At 51.3% G+C, this 15461-nt stretch overlaps 6 protein-coding genes across 6 annotated transcripts; 3 read left to right on the top strand and 3 right to left on the bottom strand.

Annotated features, from left to right (window-relative positions):
* Window positions 1-49: 49 nt before the first annotated feature.
* M437DRAFT_71185 (uncharacterized protein) lies at window positions 50-1715 on the top strand (the record flags this gene model as incomplete). The annotated part of the gene is made up of 3 exons (XM_041025637.1): window positions 50-56; window positions 126-728; window positions 784-1715. 3 exons carry the CDS (start codon window positions 50-52, stop codon window positions 1713-1715), a joined length of 1542 nt encoding a protein of 513 aa, XP_040884384.1.
* A 694-nt stretch (window positions 1716-2409) lies between these two features.
* On the bottom strand, window positions 2410-2916 carry M437DRAFT_22729 (molybdenum cofactor biosynthesis protein C; the record flags this gene model as incomplete). The annotated part of the gene is made up of 1 exon (XM_041019047.1): window positions 2410-2916. A coding segment is annotated over one exon (507 nt), but the record flags the coding sequence as incomplete, so codon positions are not given.
* A 1121-nt stretch (window positions 2917-4037) lies between these two features.
* Window positions 4038-5406, bottom strand: M437DRAFT_37157 (molybdenum cofactor biosynthesis prote; the record flags this gene model as incomplete). The annotated part of the gene is made up of 2 exons (XM_041019576.1): window positions 4038-5047; window positions 5100-5406. The coding sequence occupies 2 exons, from the start codon at window positions 5404-5406 to the stop codon at window positions 4038-4040; spliced, it is 1317 nt and encodes a 438-aa protein (XP_040884386.1).
* A 250-nt stretch (window positions 5407-5656) lies between these two features.
* Window positions 5657-8272, bottom strand: M437DRAFT_61775 (uncharacterized protein; the record flags this gene model as incomplete). The annotated part of the gene is made up of 1 exon (XM_041023977.1): window positions 5657-8272. The coding sequence occupies one exon, from the start codon at window positions 8270-8272 to the stop codon at window positions 5657-5659; it is 2616 nt and encodes an 871-aa protein (XP_040884387.1).
* Window positions 8273-8556: 284 nt separating this feature from the next.
* On the top strand, window positions 8557-10345 carry M437DRAFT_37765 (phosphoglycerate mutase-like protein; the record flags this gene model as incomplete). Its single annotated transcript, XM_041019707.1, has 7 exons — window positions 8557-8646; window positions 8698-8710; window positions 8761-8795; window positions 8852-8867; window positions 8919-9081; window positions 9134-9568; window positions 9622-10345. 7 exons carry the CDS (start codon window positions 8557-8559, stop codon window positions 10343-10345), a joined length of 1476 nt encoding a protein of 491 aa, XP_040884388.1.
* A 767-nt stretch (window positions 10346-11112) lies between these two features.
* On the top strand, window positions 11113-15237 carry M437DRAFT_36856 (DUF221-domain-containing protein; the record flags this gene model as incomplete). The annotated part of the gene is made up of 4 exons (XM_041019523.1): window positions 11113-11309; window positions 11370-12580; window positions 12851-13011; window positions 13054-15237. 4 exons carry the CDS (start codon window positions 11113-11115, stop codon window positions 15235-15237), a joined length of 3753 nt encoding a protein of 1250 aa, XP_040884389.1.
* Between the last annotated feature and the right edge of the window lie 224 nt (window positions 15238-15461).

The following is a 15461-nucleotide window of genomic DNA, read 5'->3' on the forward strand; positions in this document are numbered from 1 at the left end:
AACAACAGGGAAAGGACCATGTTTAAAAATCACCTTGGCCTGCCCCGCCATGTCTGGTCTCCCAATCTCTTTGGGCCTCACAGTTCGATAATTCATATCCAAACAAAATTAGTCCAAGATGGCAGGACACCACGACCCCAAGCTACTATACACGATCGCCAATGTCAAGGCATACCACATCCAGGGTGGGGAAGAGCAGGACTTGACCCCGAGCGGCCCTCAGACCCTGTCTCTGTTGATGGTGCCCACCTCGTCGCCCTTCTCAGACCTGTCGTCGACCATCCCGCAGAATGAGATTCCTGAGAACGACTTCTACCTGCACCTCAACCTGCCCCCGGAGCTGGACTTGCCTATGCCAGCCACCACTCAAGTCTACCATCAGCCTCCCCACTCATACCTGATCCCTCGCTGGGACCTGGGTGCCGACAGCGGCATCTTCACTCGCATCACCTTCGACAAGAACATTTCACCAGAGGATCACGATACCTTCGAGACCATTCTGGCACAATGCACCGCTTTCCTAGAACGCGCTGCCCCACCCAAGCCCTCTCGTCCCCTGGAACAATACGACCCAAGAGACTATGCTCCTGGTGGCAGGTACCACGATGCCAAGGGCTCTGCACACGGCCAGGTTGTTCTTGTTGACGAAGACAATGGCAGCGTCATTGGCGAGCTGGCTGGTGATGCACACATTGTCGAAGACTCGTCCCTTAACCAGGGAACAAAGAGTATGCACATAGCTTCTGTCCAGACCCTTCAGACGTCCACTAATCACGTGTACAGATCCTGTCGAAATCGAAATCTCTGCTGATGGGAAACGTATCAGCGTCAAGCCAATCAGCGAGGACTACCTGCAAATGGCCCGTCATCCTGCTTACAAAGATAGCGGCATGGTCCAGCATGCTGCAACTGCCTCCCGCTTCATCGTCACCTCGAGCAGCCGTCTTGGTAATATCCTGACTGCTGGCGCTGAGAATTTTACCCAGAAAGTCAAGCCTGCTGCTAAGCCCATGGAATTCAGCCCTGCTGCTCACGAGCGTGTCCGCAAGATCAACGCCTTTACCAACAGTGCCGCTGGCTTGTCTGCAAAGACTGTCGGTCAGGCATCCAAGTACGCTCAAAACCTTGGTGCTAGATTTGGCGGCAAGAATGAGGAACGCTACAAGAAGGGCTTCGACGCCAACGGCAAGCCCCTCTCCCAAGACCAGTATAAGCCCGGTCTTCTCAACAGAAGCATGATCGCCTTCTCCACTATTGCCGACGGTATTGCTACCAGCGGTAAGCACCTGCTCGAACAGAGTGGTTCTGCTGCAACAACCGTCGTCGGTCACCGATATGGCGCAGAAGCCGGATCAATCACTTCCAGCCTCGCTGGTGGTGTCAAGAACGTCGGTCTTGTCTACATTGATGTAACTGGTGTCTCTCGCCGCGCAGTCCTCAAGTCAGTCGCCAAGGGAATGGTCGTAGGCAAAGTGCGCAACGGAGGCCAGGTAATTGTTGGCGGCGGAGATGGCGGTGTTGTCGAAGATGAGGACATGAGAAAAGCTGGTCTCAAGAGTGATGGACAAGCTGCTCAAGGCCCTGGCTATGGCAACGTTGGCAGCGTCGAAGGATACGGCATGCAAAGCGGCCCACCAGCCTACGAATCCGGCGTTGGAGAGTCGCTTGCCGGTCAACCTGCACCGCAACGCGATGCCAAGGGTAAATACGCATGAATTCATGAATAACGTGTCACTTATGTAATTTATATAGCATTTCGGTTATTGCTGTGATCGAGCTACAGAGTACTCCTTCATATCATTAGATCAATATCTATCTTCTCAACACACACACAACTCCCTTCTCTCTCCTTTATCGATATTTATGAAGCACGTCTGCAGCAGCTGTTTCAACCCACAGCCCAAAGTTCATAACTCGCATACATTGATGATCTCCATGCAATTTCCTCTCGTCGCCATACACGAATAGCATCAACGTTCCCAACGTCAAGCGAAGCTGACATGCTCAACAACGCTGCAACATTCTCAACGCCAATCTCACGTTCCTGGTTGCACATGACCTAATCTAGCCTGATTGAGATAAACATAGAATAAACCTCTCGTGAGTCTCGTTGAGCCTACAATGCCAGCAATGAGTCTCGCAGATCTACACTAGTCACGATACGAAATACAGGTCAAAGTGGTAGCACGACGCATACGATGCTCTGCATGCTGAGCGTACAAGACATGACTACAAGTAGAGCTATTCATGATTTTTTGTCTAATTTCAACTTTTGATATATACATCTTTGGTGGTTTGGGGTAGTAACAAGAAGAGCTTTCATTGTCTGTCCGACGGTGTCAACAAGACATTTTGATCCATTGTGATGAATCTGTCGCCGACAGAGTGTTTTGCGAAGTCCTTATGAATGTACGTGCCAGATCGTCCTCCATCTTTGAATAAGATACGGGCACCAGATATGACCATGTCCTTGTCCACAGCCTTGCACATGTCATAGATAGTCAGACAAGCGCCTGATACAGCCGTGAGAGCCTCCATCTCAACACCCGTCTGACCACGAGTGTGTACTCGGGCTTCCACTGCGGCTATGCCATATTTTGTCGTATGGGCTCCCAACTGAGTCCTGATGGACATGGCGTTCTGTGGTGACATCGTTCCAACATTTACTGTGACTTTGGTAATGGGGATCGGATGGCAGAGAGGAATAATGTCCGAGCATCTTTTGGCTGCCATGATGCCTGCGATACGTGCAACTCCAAGAACATCGCCCTTCTTATTGAGGTTTTCGGTGATGGCTTTGTAAGCTCCCTCTTTGCTGAAGTGCACATATCCGACAGCAACTGCAACTCGCTCGGTGGAATCTTTTCCGCCGACATCGACCATGTGCGCTTCGCCAGTCGAGCTGAGATGCGTGAGAGTAATAGCCGCTGCTGCATCAGGCGACTCTGCTTTCACCACGCTTGAAGACGGCGTCGTCTTCGTTCCCTCCATAGAGTCGAGGAAATCTGCCTCAGATCGGCCAAGTTGTGCTGGAGATGGTTTGCTTTGCTCGACGTCTTCTCCGGCTGGGGAGATTGAGGGCTGAGTACTGCTAGACTGTATTGCCTGAAGCGGCTTGGAGACAGTCGACGTGTTGACCTTGTGCTTATCTGACGAAGATGGCAGCTGGGTATCTTCTGATTCGACTTTCCACGCCGGCAGAGGCTTAGGCTTAGGCTGTTTAGAATTCTTTCCCGCCTCAATATCTCTGGCAATAGCTCTGGTTGCTTTAGTATCTTTGGAAGCCTTCTTGAACCGAATGGCTGGAACAGATTGTTGGGAGGCTTTAGACCCGTCTCGAGCGATGGGTTTTCGCCGTGGAAGAGGCGACGAGCTTTCCAAGGCAACCTTTGCATCGTTTGTAGTCACAAGTTGTTCTGCTGGTGAACTTTCGGAATCTTGTGCCTTGACCGTGGGGACCGAAGACAACATCTCGTGTGCTTTCTCGTCTTCCTCTTCTGCGGTTGCAGCGAGTTGATCACCATCAAAAGGGCTGTCAGAAGAGTCAACTTCCTGGGTCGATCTCCCAGGCTGTGCGTCGGCAATCGCATCTGTCTCTTGAAGCTGAGGTGGAGACCAGGATCTTCTGGGGTTACCAAAAAGGCCTCTGAGACTTGCAAAATCGGAATCAGGTCCGTCGGACGTCTTTGGTGTCGGTGAGAAGTGTGGATCGACATTGGTCTGCGGATCCTCATCGGACTGTTGATCCGGAGGTTGGGGCAGAGATGAGGAAGAAGTCGATGAAGAATATAGGCGAGCTCCATGGTAATTAGGGATACTCGAATGTAAGAGGTGCAAAGGAACAGCTTGTCCCAGGCGGCTAAATCCCATAGGTCGGTGTTTGGACTTGTTAAGCCCTCCTCTCAGGGTACTGCCCTCAGCTACCACCAAATCAGTACTAGTTCCGGTATCGTATGGGTCCATTTGACAGTTCGGGAAGGCGATCGTGCAGACGACGGCGCTACGAAGGTCGACAAGATCAAAAGGGCTTGCGGAACCTACCCACCAATAAGTATCATGGGCCGGTTTTCCATGTTTTGCAGTTCTTCCATGCCAGCATGTTTCTCCTTCTTGCGCTTGACTGCTTCTCCTATGAGATTCAGCAACGCGGTCTCGCGCTCAATCCAACTTGGTCTTGTGTCGATTACAGACAGTCCTTGACGTCTGTTCATCTCTATCTCTCTGATGGCCTCGAACGCTTGCTCATCCATTGGATTGTTTTCGTTGTCCTTGCGCAAAAGATCTCTTAGCGAGACTTCGGTGTTGCCATGAAGACAGACTTTGAGGCTGCCGTCGCTCGTGATGCGTAAGCGGTTGCAGGTACTGCAGAAGTTGTGTGTCATGCTAGTAATGAAGCCGATCTTTCCTACAAAGCCCGGGATCTCGTACGTCTTGCTCGTGTCGTTGAGATGGCTCTTGACACTACGAAGTGTTGGGTACTTCTCACGGATTATGTCCAGCATCTCCTGGTAGGTCAACATCTTCCGCTCGCTCCATTTGTTCCCACCAAAAGGCATGTACTCAATGAAGCGTACTTCGATGTCTTTCTCCCGGCCCATCTCAACAAAGGGAACAATCTCGCGTTCGTTAATGCCACGCATGACGACGCAGTTGACTTTCAGCTTGACTCCGGCGCCTAACTTGTTCATTTCTAGGACACGATCGATACTCTTCATGACGGCGTCATATCCTTTGCGACGAGTCAAGATCTGGAACTGGAAAGGATCGAGAGTGTCGAGGCTGATGTTGACCCCAGTCAAACCCGCTTCGACCATCTTGTCCAGTTTGCGGTGCAGCGAAATGGCATTTGTAGTCAGAGCGAGCTCGCGCAAGCCCTTTGATTTGAGAGCTCCAATTTGCTGCATCAAAGGCAGAATGTCAGGACGCACAGTGGGTTCCCCTCCAGTCAAGCGGATCTTGGTAACGCCTTGAGATACGAAGAGCTGGGAGAGGTAGACGATCTCGGGCGTGGTGAGGAGGTGGCTCGACGGCGAGAGCGGGACACCCTCTAGACGAACGGAGTCAGTGACATGGACTCGAGTGTAGATGAGATACGGTACCTTCGGGCATGCAGTACAGGCAACGCAAATTGCATCGCTCAGTGACACTGATACGCAGATAGTCATGTTGGCGGTTGTACTTGTCCGTCAGGAAGTCGGAAAAGGGCTTCGCTGACTTGATGGCTTGCCGCCTGTTGGTCACTTCAACCTGGTGCGGTAGCGACAGCGCCGGGCCATCGTGGTCGAGGGCGGCGGGCGCCGGGGGCGATGCTGTAGCGGTCGCAGTCGCAATACAGCGCCTTTCAGGTCGCAGAAGGCGGACCAGGGGCCCAAGACTGCGACTCGAGCGGAGGGCAGCTAAAGCCATGGTGGGTAGAAGGTCGTCATGTACAATGGCGCATCTTTTTATATATTGATTGTCGGGTTGCTTGCAAATGTGACTTGAGTTACGGAGTTAATCCTGAAAACTTCCGCGTCCCGCCTCGGTCCGCCCGCCCAACGTCTCCTCCGCCTCTTATCTCTGCTTGTCCTGCTTGCTCTTACGTGAAAGTGACATGTTCTGACTCAGCTCTTGGCTTCATATACAGTATATCTATATTGTATTGTCACTGGTGGCGTCACATTCCCAGGGCCGCTCTCTGCGCCTCGACAATCGCAAACACTTCCCTGCCATGCTCGCTGCCATAAAGCTCATTCTCCGCCAGCCTTCCCACGTACTCCCAGAAGTCCTTCTGTCCCTTTTTCCCTCGCAGACCTGCGCTCAGAAGTCCCTCTTGCTTGTGGCAGTCCATGACTATCTGTCCGATTCTGTCCCACTCATGGCTGCGTGCAAGACACTGTACTACAGCCGTCATGGCTAGCCAACCAGGCCGCTTTCCCTCCTTGCTCATGCGATTCAAGAAGGCCATCGTCCTGCCTACATCACCATGTCTTGCAAACCCTTCTACCATTCTGTCGTAGAAGATGACGTCCATTGCTTCTTCCTGCCTCGAACTCTGTATGTCGTTCCAAAGTGCATCCGCAGCAAGAAGCTCGGGTGGATTGGCGTCAAAGTAATGCGTCATGAGAATTGTGTATATATGAGGTGTACACGCAACCTTGCGGGCAGTCATGTGCGCCAGTACGCTTCTAGCCGCCTTCAAGTTGTTATGGTCCTTAAGCATACGATCGATGATCAGAGCATATCCTTGAACATCAACCTTCATGCCACATCCTTCAAATGAGGAAATGAGATCCATGATCCTGTCCTTTTGCTCGTCATGCGTCATGCCACCGAGCGTTGTCGACAGCATCGAGTCAACCAGGATAGTAAAGGTCGAGGAATTGGGTTGAATGTTGGCTGCTGCCATACGCTGCAATATGTTTGCTGCATCTGTCGCTTGTCCTCCACCGAGTGAGATGGCAAGCAACGCATTGTAAGTTGCTACGTCTGGCTCAATGTTGAAGCGACGGCTCCATGCTAAGACGTGTGGGATCTGATTTGCTTTCTTGCTACGAAGAGCTGAGATGGCCGAGTTCAATATAACGGTGTCAGGTTTGGGAACCTCTGAGGTGTCCTCGAGGCTGCCAGACTTTGAGCGTCTCCTGTGTTGGGCGCTGAGCCAGTCCCTTCCCATTTCTTCCAACGCAGACATACCATCACGAGGGTCACCAATCCGGAAATGACCATATATTCTGGTGCTCCATGAAACCACGTCGGGCTGGATACCAGAGTTTCTCATCGAATGCCACATGGATTCCATGATATGGATGTCTCGGGAAATATGGCAACCCTTCATCATAACGTTCCAAGTACGAACAGTCGGTTCGAAGCCTGACTGGAGCATGCTGTTCCAGACCTGCAGCCCAGACTGGGGCCTTCGCAGCTGGAAGAAAGCAACCAGGAACGCTTCGTACAGCCGGGTCGTCGAAGGTGCATGCTCTGGCGTTCGTGACAATTCATCCATCAACATTTCTTGTGTCCGAGCCCATAGTCGTTCCACCGTATCGAGATTCTGCTTATCGGCAGCAGCACTGACGTCGGAGATGAGTGATTTAGCTTTCTGCTCGAAGGACTTGGGGGCTGTTGCCTTCTCGGCAAGAGTAGAGCCTATGTGTGAGGGGGTTTTGAGCACGGAAGCTGCGTGAAGTTTACAAAGTCTTTGGCTAAGTTCGGCTGATGCCAAAGCATCATCTTGAAATTGGCTTTTGAGCTTCATCTCGATATGTCGTACAGCGGCTTGATTCAGCTGTGCCTTTAAACACGCGCTGCCGAGTGTCTGGAGCAGAGGTCGATATTCCTCGAGGTCATTTGGGAAAGATGTTGCGCGGCACATGATGTCTTGTATAAGCAAGAGTGATAGACTGAGATCTGACGGCTTCTCAGTCGGTGCTCTGAGCAAATTCAAAAAGCGGTGGTAATCTGTTGTAGGACGTTTGGTCGGGTAGAAACAGAGGGGCCAAGTCTCAAATAATTGGATAAGGACAATCTTTGTTGTAGGATGGTCCAAGACATCCAACCCTTTGGAAGCAGCCAACTGGAGATGGATTGCTAAAGATAGGGCTAGAGAAGAAGCGATAGGTGGTGTAGATATGGAGAGCTGACCAAATCTTTTGAGCACAACATATGGGGAGGGAGAGATTATGTTTGAAGCAGATTGATGCAAGTCGAGTTGTGCGAGCCAGTGGCGGGTCATCAGAGACAAGAGGCGTGTATAAACAAATCCTCTCCTGTGCTTTGGGACGTCGAGGAAGGGGAGGGAGGCGGGGTCCAAGGCGGCGCAGTTGGGATCGGTATAGTGGGTACAAAAGTAAGACCAGGCAGCGTTGGCATCGTTTCTTGCGACCAGATCTTCTAGGTTGGACGTGTACGAGATGAGGGAAGCATCTCGGGACTTTTTTGTACGAGGCGGTTCTCGAGTAGAAGAGTCTGAATGCTGAGGATGTGAGGCAGCACTGGGCTGAGCAGATGTGGTTGGAGGGTTGCGAGTGGGCTGCTGATAAGGGGATTTTGCAGCTACATAATCGTACAGACTTCCGGGTTGGCTAGAAGTGGATGTGGCAGACTTCCGCCGAGGCTGTGAATAGCGAGTGCTGCGCGGCAATTCTGACACAAGATCATCAAGGTGGTAGGCCGGGGACGAAGATGAGGCGCACCGCTGCTGGTGCTGTGAGCAGGGATACTGACGACCGAGCTTGACTGCTCGCCGTGCCGTAGAGCGACAACATTGCATGCAGACGCGAGCGCCGGACATGGGCCTGGCTGGTTGTTGTCGAGGTCGAAGCAATAAGGTAGAATAATTATTTGTTCCGTCGGCGATTGTCTTTCACATGTTCCGCCTAGGGCCCTTGCCCTGCCAAGCTTTCGTAGCCATGGGCGCTCATCGTCAACCCGAGCGACTCCACCCACCAACCAGCCAACCACCTACACCTCCCTTCATCATTCCGTCCTTTGTCCTATCGACCTCTGTAGTTGTGCTTTTCTAAACCTACGATTTGCTTTGGCTCTCCCTGTCTCTTCAATTCCTGACAAGTCACCATGACTACCCTAGTACCTCGGGAGAAATACACTGCTGATGAGCTTGAAACTTTGTATCCAAAGGAGCTGGCACTGCAGCAAGTCCAAGTCGTAAGTTTCCGATACAGACGGCTAATCAATCATCATACTAATGGTCCACAGCTTCTCAGACATGGTGTGCATGCATTGTCTGTTCGTTGAATTTCTTCTTCTGACTATGCAAAGGCGAACGATCTCCAGTCTCTGCCAGATTTAAGAATGTATGTGACCACTACGTCTGTCATTGATGCTCGAGTACTGACAGACTACTTGTCAGGCCGGTCTTTCGGCTAGTATGTCTTGTGTCCACTTCTAGGCTGACCGCCTGCTGATCTCGAAGCCAGACTGGCCGTATTGTAATGCCGCACAGCATCTTCGTAGTGTCATCATGTCAGCGAACGACTCATGGGACGAGCTGGCTTATAGACGAAGGCTCGAGACTTTCGATACCAAGGATGACTCTCCAACCCTGTCTCAAGGTCCTGGACGTGAAACTGATGGAATCTGGTACATTCAACTCAATCGAACAGCCGAGGCCTCGCTAATGCCTTCCTCCCAGCCTTCCTGGCGAATTGACTGATCAAGGCCGCGCCTCCACTTTAGCTTTGGGTCAACGCCTGCGTGGTTTGTACGTGGACCAGCTTGGTTTCATGCCTGCTGTTCTTCAGGACGCAAACCATATGTACCTGCGGGCCACCCCTATTCCGAGAGCTCTTGAGTCTGTTCAGCAGACCTTCTACGGACTGTATCCTCCTTCATCGAGAGCTGCTGGCTTCGTTCCGCCGACCATCATCCAACGTCAGCCTAGCCATGAGACGCTCTTTCCTAACGAGGGAGCTTGTCGGCGTTTTGCTCAGCTAAGCCAGGCTTTTGCTCAAAGAACTTCGGATCGCTGGAATGACTCGCCAGACATGGCATATCTCAACAAAATGTTCGGGAAATGGATGCCTGAAGATTCTCCCACGGTCAAGGTCGATAGTCATCCAAGATTGAGGTTTGTCGGCAAAACTGCATGTATCTAGGGCACAGCCCTCTGACTGAGTACAGCGGTATCATGGACACTGTCAATTCGACTCTCGCTCACCCCCAGGAGACCCGCTTACCGAAGGAATTTTATGATCCCAGGGGCAGAGCAATTATCGATAAGATCGGTGTTGAGGAGTGGTTCTCGGGCTACAAGGAGTCCCAAGAATACCGCTCAGTAGGTATCGGTGGACTCATGGGCGATATTGTAGGTCGCATGATCGAAAAAACTAGAGCGCCAAGCAGCAGCAACAACGATGTCCAAATGGCTCTGTCTGGTTGCCACGATACGACTCTAGCCGCAGTGCTAAGCAGTATGGGAGCCTTTGAAGGCGAACCTTGGCCTCCATACACTAGTCACATCGCCATCGAGTTGTTCAAGGATCGCACGAGTCCTACGGGCGCCCAGCCTGCAATCACGACTGGTAGTTGGTGGAGCTCCCTGTTCCCAGCCAAGAGCATGTTGACCCCGGACGCCTCTCCCCGCACTCCTTTGTCGAATCTCTCCGAATCCGACAAGCAAAAGCTGAATGGCTACTACGTACGCCTTCGCTACAATGATCGACCCATGAAGGTTCCTGGGTGCAGACCAGTTGGAAAGCATTATGGAAATGATGAGAGCTTGTGTACGCTCGAGGCCTTCAAAGGAATCGTGGACAAGTTTACTCCCAAGAATTGGAAACAAGCTTGCGGAGCTCGTTTGGGAGAAAGTGCGTTCCCCGAAACTGTCGAGCCTGCAGGTGTGTAAGGCTTGCAGACAGATAGAAATTACTCCGTAGACATTCAGCAACGCTGAACCTCAGACGTAGTCATAGAACGGATAAATTAGACAAAGTCCATGACTGAGAACAGATCCTGCGAGTAGACGCAAGATTTGGTCGTCAAAGGGATAATTAATGGTCATGTTTTGAAAAGCGCCATGCATGGGTGAAGGCTTGGTTCTCGTTGTGGAAATGCAGGAGCGGTCAAGATAAGAGCGCCCACTTCGTAAGAGGCGGTTGGTATATCACATGGGTACTGGCGCCCAATATAGATTGACAGAATCAGGTATTGGTTGTGCAGTTCCAGTTTGATCACTTTGATGCTGATCGACCGGAGCCGTGGAAATAAAGCCGTGCACACACCAACGACGTGGGCCAAGAAAGGGGCCGGCACCAGAGTGATTGGTGGAGAGTGGATCTAAGTATGTGGCAGGCACGAGTCTAAACCCTGATCTCGGTTCGACAGCAAGTTTGTGTTGGCGCGGGCACGAATACGCCATGTCCGTATCGTGCGCGGGCGACGAGTGAGAGACAATTGACTACTGTACTGCCCGCACCCATTTCCTCCTCTTCCTTCTCCTCAAACCTGCACCTCTTTGCTCCCGACTTTCTGGCTGGAACCCGACGCCCCTCATACCCCCGGCGGTTGCCAGACAAAGACCATCGCGAATCGCATTGCATGTGATATGGGACATTTGCCCTCAGTCTCGACCATCTTCCTCTGAGGAGCCCACTTGTCTTGTCACAGTCTGTCATGTCAACTACATCGACGGCAGCGTCAGCCACAGTCAGCTGCGGCAAGGGGCTCTTCAATGCTGGCTGCGGTGCCGCTTTGAACACTGTCGGTCAAGATTGGGGCACCCTCTTGTCTTCGATTTTCGTTGCTCTCATATCTTTGGGAGCCCAGCTGCTTGCTTTTGTTCTCTTACGCTTCCGCCTTAGCAGAATCTAGTAGGATCCTTGTCTTTCGCCTACCACACCGTGCTCCTGACTGACCATCTCTCTCTCTAGTCGTCCCAAATCCTACCTTGTTGCCGAACGCGAACGAGTTCCAGCGCCCCCGCATGGTGTGTGGCAATGGACTGTTCCCCTCTTCCGTACACCAAATCAGATCTTTATCGAGAAATGTGGTCTTGACGCTTATTTCTTTCTGCGCTTCCTGCGCATGCTGCTAAAGATATTCATCCCGCTTTCTGTGGTTATTCTCCCTATACTCTTACCCATCAACAAACTCAGTTGCTCGGATTGTACAGTAGGCCCTGATCAACTGGGCTGGAGAAACATTCCCGCTTCTCACTCTCAACGCACATGGGCCCATCTTGTATTAGCCGTTCTCACTATCTGCTGGGTTCTATATGTTATCGTCACCGAACTTCGTGGCTACATTCGCATTCGACAGGCCTATCTCGCATCTCCGGAACACCGTATTCGCGCTTCAGCTACCACCGTACTTGTCAGCGGCATTCCTAGAAAGTGGTTGACTGTCGATGCACTAAACGGCCTTTACGATGTCTTCCCTGGAGGTATTCGCAACATCTGGATTAACAGAAACTTCGACGAACTTGCCGACAAGGTTTCGGAACGCGATAAGATTGCTCGAAATCTCGAAGAAGCAGAGACCAATTTGATTCAAAACTGCATCAAGAAGCACAAGAAAATGGAGGCTAAGAAAGCTAAAGAGCAAGGGAAAAAGAAATCAAAGGAAGAAAAAGAACAAGATAGGGCCAAAGCTGATGAACAAGCCGAGCGTATCGCCCAAGGCAATGGTGTAAGTTCTGGAGATCCTCACCAGGTGCCGCACAATTTGCAGGAGGTTCTTGAAGAGATAGAGGAAGACGAGCACAGACACGACAAACTCAGAAGCTCATCTCCCGAGGGCTTGCGGGATCGACTTGGTCAGGGATTGGGGGCTGTCGGTCATGGATTTGGTGCAATCGGTAACTTCGGTCGTAAGGTTGTCGGCGAGGTTGCTGGCGATGTCAACCGCGTCATTCGCAATGTCAATGATTCGGTAGACCAGGCCAACAACATGACAGGCTTCTACGCAGACATTGATGATGCTGACAAGCCTGCACTTGCCGAAAGACTCGCATTTGATGCACAAGTACCGGCACCTGGGCCTGCACCTGCTCCAGCACCCATGTCTGCTCCCATACCTTCTGCTGCGCCCTTGCCTTCTGCTTCTTCTGCACCTTCTGCTTCTTCCGCACCTTCTGCTGCTCGTGCGTCCCTTGATCCTCCGGGTAGCAAAAGAGAGAGTCACACATCTGAAAGCGACAAATTCAAGCCCAAACGTCCGACCGGGCTCAGGAAACCCGAGGACGTTGCGGTGCTAGATCGGGTCGGTTCTCCAAGAGCCACTGGCTTTGATCAAAGTGAACCTTCTTCAACCAACACTCAGAGCAAAAACCGGGATATATGGACAGACAATTCAAAGTCTGGAATCAAAGGATCAACCACGTCCGATGTAGACAATGCTACTAAGTCAAGAGGTGCGCCTAGAAAAGCTTGGGATGCCCTGCTAAAACAGGTGAAGGCAACCCCTTTGCCTATACCTAGTCCCCAACCTCATGCCGTGGAGGAAGATGAATATCCTCTGCATACTATTGGACAGCCTCAGAACCCTGATCTTAACAAGAATGCAGCCCAAGCAGTCTCCAAGAGCAAGTGGGCTAACAAATTTGGTTGGCTTCAGTTCTGGAAGAAGACTGACGAAGATGAGAAGCCTGTCTATTCAGAAGCTTTCAACCAGGAGCTTGCCGACGCTGAAGAAACCGAGGCCTTGTGGACGCGCTACATTGATGCAAAGGACCGCGATACTCTTCGTGAACCGATATTTAACCTGTCGTGGTGGCCTCGCTTGCCTCTGATGGGTAAGAAGATTGACAAGATTTATTATCTTCGCAAGGAGCTTGCCAGGCTGAATGTTGAAATTGAAGAGGACCAGCAGAATGTGGAGCGATTCCCCTTCATGAACTCGGCTTTCATCCAGTTTAACCACCAAGTTGCCGCTCATATGGCTTGTCAGTCTGTCAGTCATCACATGCCGCAACACATGACACCCCGTCTTGTAGAAATCTCGCCTACCGATGTCTTGTGGGACAACATGTCTATGAAGTGGTGGGAGCGCTATCTGCGCAGCGGCGTTGTCTTCGCTGCTGTAGTTGGTATGTTGTTCCTTTGGGCTCCTGTAGTCGTTGTGTCTGGTTTCCTGTCAACCCTCAACACCCTCGAGACTATCTCGTGGCTCTCATGGATTCGCGACCTACCACCCAGAGCTGTAGATTTGGTCCAGGGTGTTCTGCCTCCACTCTTCCTGAGTATTGTACTCGCATTGGTTCCTGTCATACTTCGACTTTTGGTCAAGCAATCAGGAGTTGCTACAGGAAACAGCAGAGAAATGGGGGTTCAGCTCTACTATTTCGCATTTCTGTTCATCCAGGTCTTCCTCATCGTGACCTTGTCATCTGGATTACCCGAGTTCTTCAAAGAGGTTGCGGTTGAAACTTCGAAGATTCCACAAACTCTTGCATCAAACTTGCCAAGAGCCTCAAACTACTTCTTCTCTTACCTTACTGTCCAGGCCCTCAACAACAGCGCCAGTGCACTGCTGCAGGTTGCTGCTTTGCTTAAGTGGTTCTTGTGGGCGCCGATGGTAGACACTACCGCCCGCCAGAAGTGGAAGAGGCAGACCAGTTTGAATCGAGTGAAATGGGGATCGTTCTTTCCTCCGTTCACCAATTTTGCTGTCATTGGCATTATCTTCTCGATCATTGCACCTCTGGTCATGGTGTTCAATCTGGTTGTATTCTGCGTTTATTGGATCACACAGCGATACAACGCCCTTTACGTCTACCAATACCGTCATGACACAGGAGGTCTTCTGTTTCCCAGAGCCATCAATCAGTTATTCGTTGGGCTATATGTCATGGAAATTGCTATGATTGGTCTATTCTTTGCTTTCCCAGGCAAAGACAAATGTACAGCACAGGCCATCATCATGATTGTCATGCTTGTAGCCACCATCATCTTCCAGTGGGTTTTGAACGATGCGTTTGCACCATTGTTCCGATATTTGCCTATTACACTGGAAGACGATGCTGTCATTCGCGATGAAGAGTTCGCTCGTGCTCAGCGTCTCAAATGGGAGAGTTTGGCTGACCAAGAAGGCGAGCATGAGCGGCTGCAGCATGATACGGAGACCACAATGGAAGAACGTGAGAGAAAGGAGGCAGAAGAAGAGGAGAGGGCACTTGCCGAGGAGCGTAGAATGATTCACGAGCACAGACGCGCCGGCACTCGCATGTCAAGCTATGGCTCTGGCTCTCACTCCGAACGCCCTACACCCGTTATTATGGACACTAAGCCTGCAAATAATAACAGCGGTGATCGCTGGAGGAAAGTAAAGCAGGTCAGTGAGCCTGTTCGCCACTTGCGCAGGATTGCCCGACCACACGCGCATGGCATGGATGGTATCAGACCTACTGCAACAGACGTGGACCCTCAGACCGCAAAGGTCGACATGGAATCACAGAAACAAGTTGGTGATGTGCTCTTCGGTGGTTTCAGCGACGAACTCGAAGACTTGACGCCTGAAGAGCGCGACGTGCTCATCCGCTATTCATTCCAACACTCTGCGCTCCGCGCCCGTAGACCGGTCGTTTGGATTCCGCGAGACAGTCTTGGAATATCGGACGACGAGATTGAGAGAACTAAGCGCATGAGCACTGTCGATGACATACACCCAGAGACCGAGAAGCGGACTCCGAAGACCAACATATGGATCAGCAACGAAGGAACTGCGCTGAACGCAAAGGGCAAGGTTGTATTTAGGAGAAGCCCGCCTGATTTTGCTAATGTAGATCTTATTGCTCTGTAATGGGCAAGATCATGGAGTTTATGGGTTCGGTCTTTTTTTCCCCTCATTTGCATAGCGCTGGGCATGGACATGGGCATGGATAACAGGGGCAAAGCATGTCATAGTCATTGCATTTTCAACCGCAAGCGCATTACTTATTCGTATAAACTCATTCTTCCTAGGACGTGCATTCTTCGTTTTCTCTATGGTGTGTACATCTTCGCCAGAAACAATCATAACGATTT

The sequence above is a fragment of the Aureobasidium melanogenum genome (assembly GCF_000721775.1).
Source record: "Aureobasidium melanogenum CBS 110374 unplaced genomic scaffold scaffold_1, whole genome shotgun sequence".
Classification (NCBI taxonomy): domain Eukaryota; kingdom Fungi; phylum Ascomycota; class Dothideomycetes; order Dothideales; family Saccotheciaceae; genus Aureobasidium; species Aureobasidium melanogenum.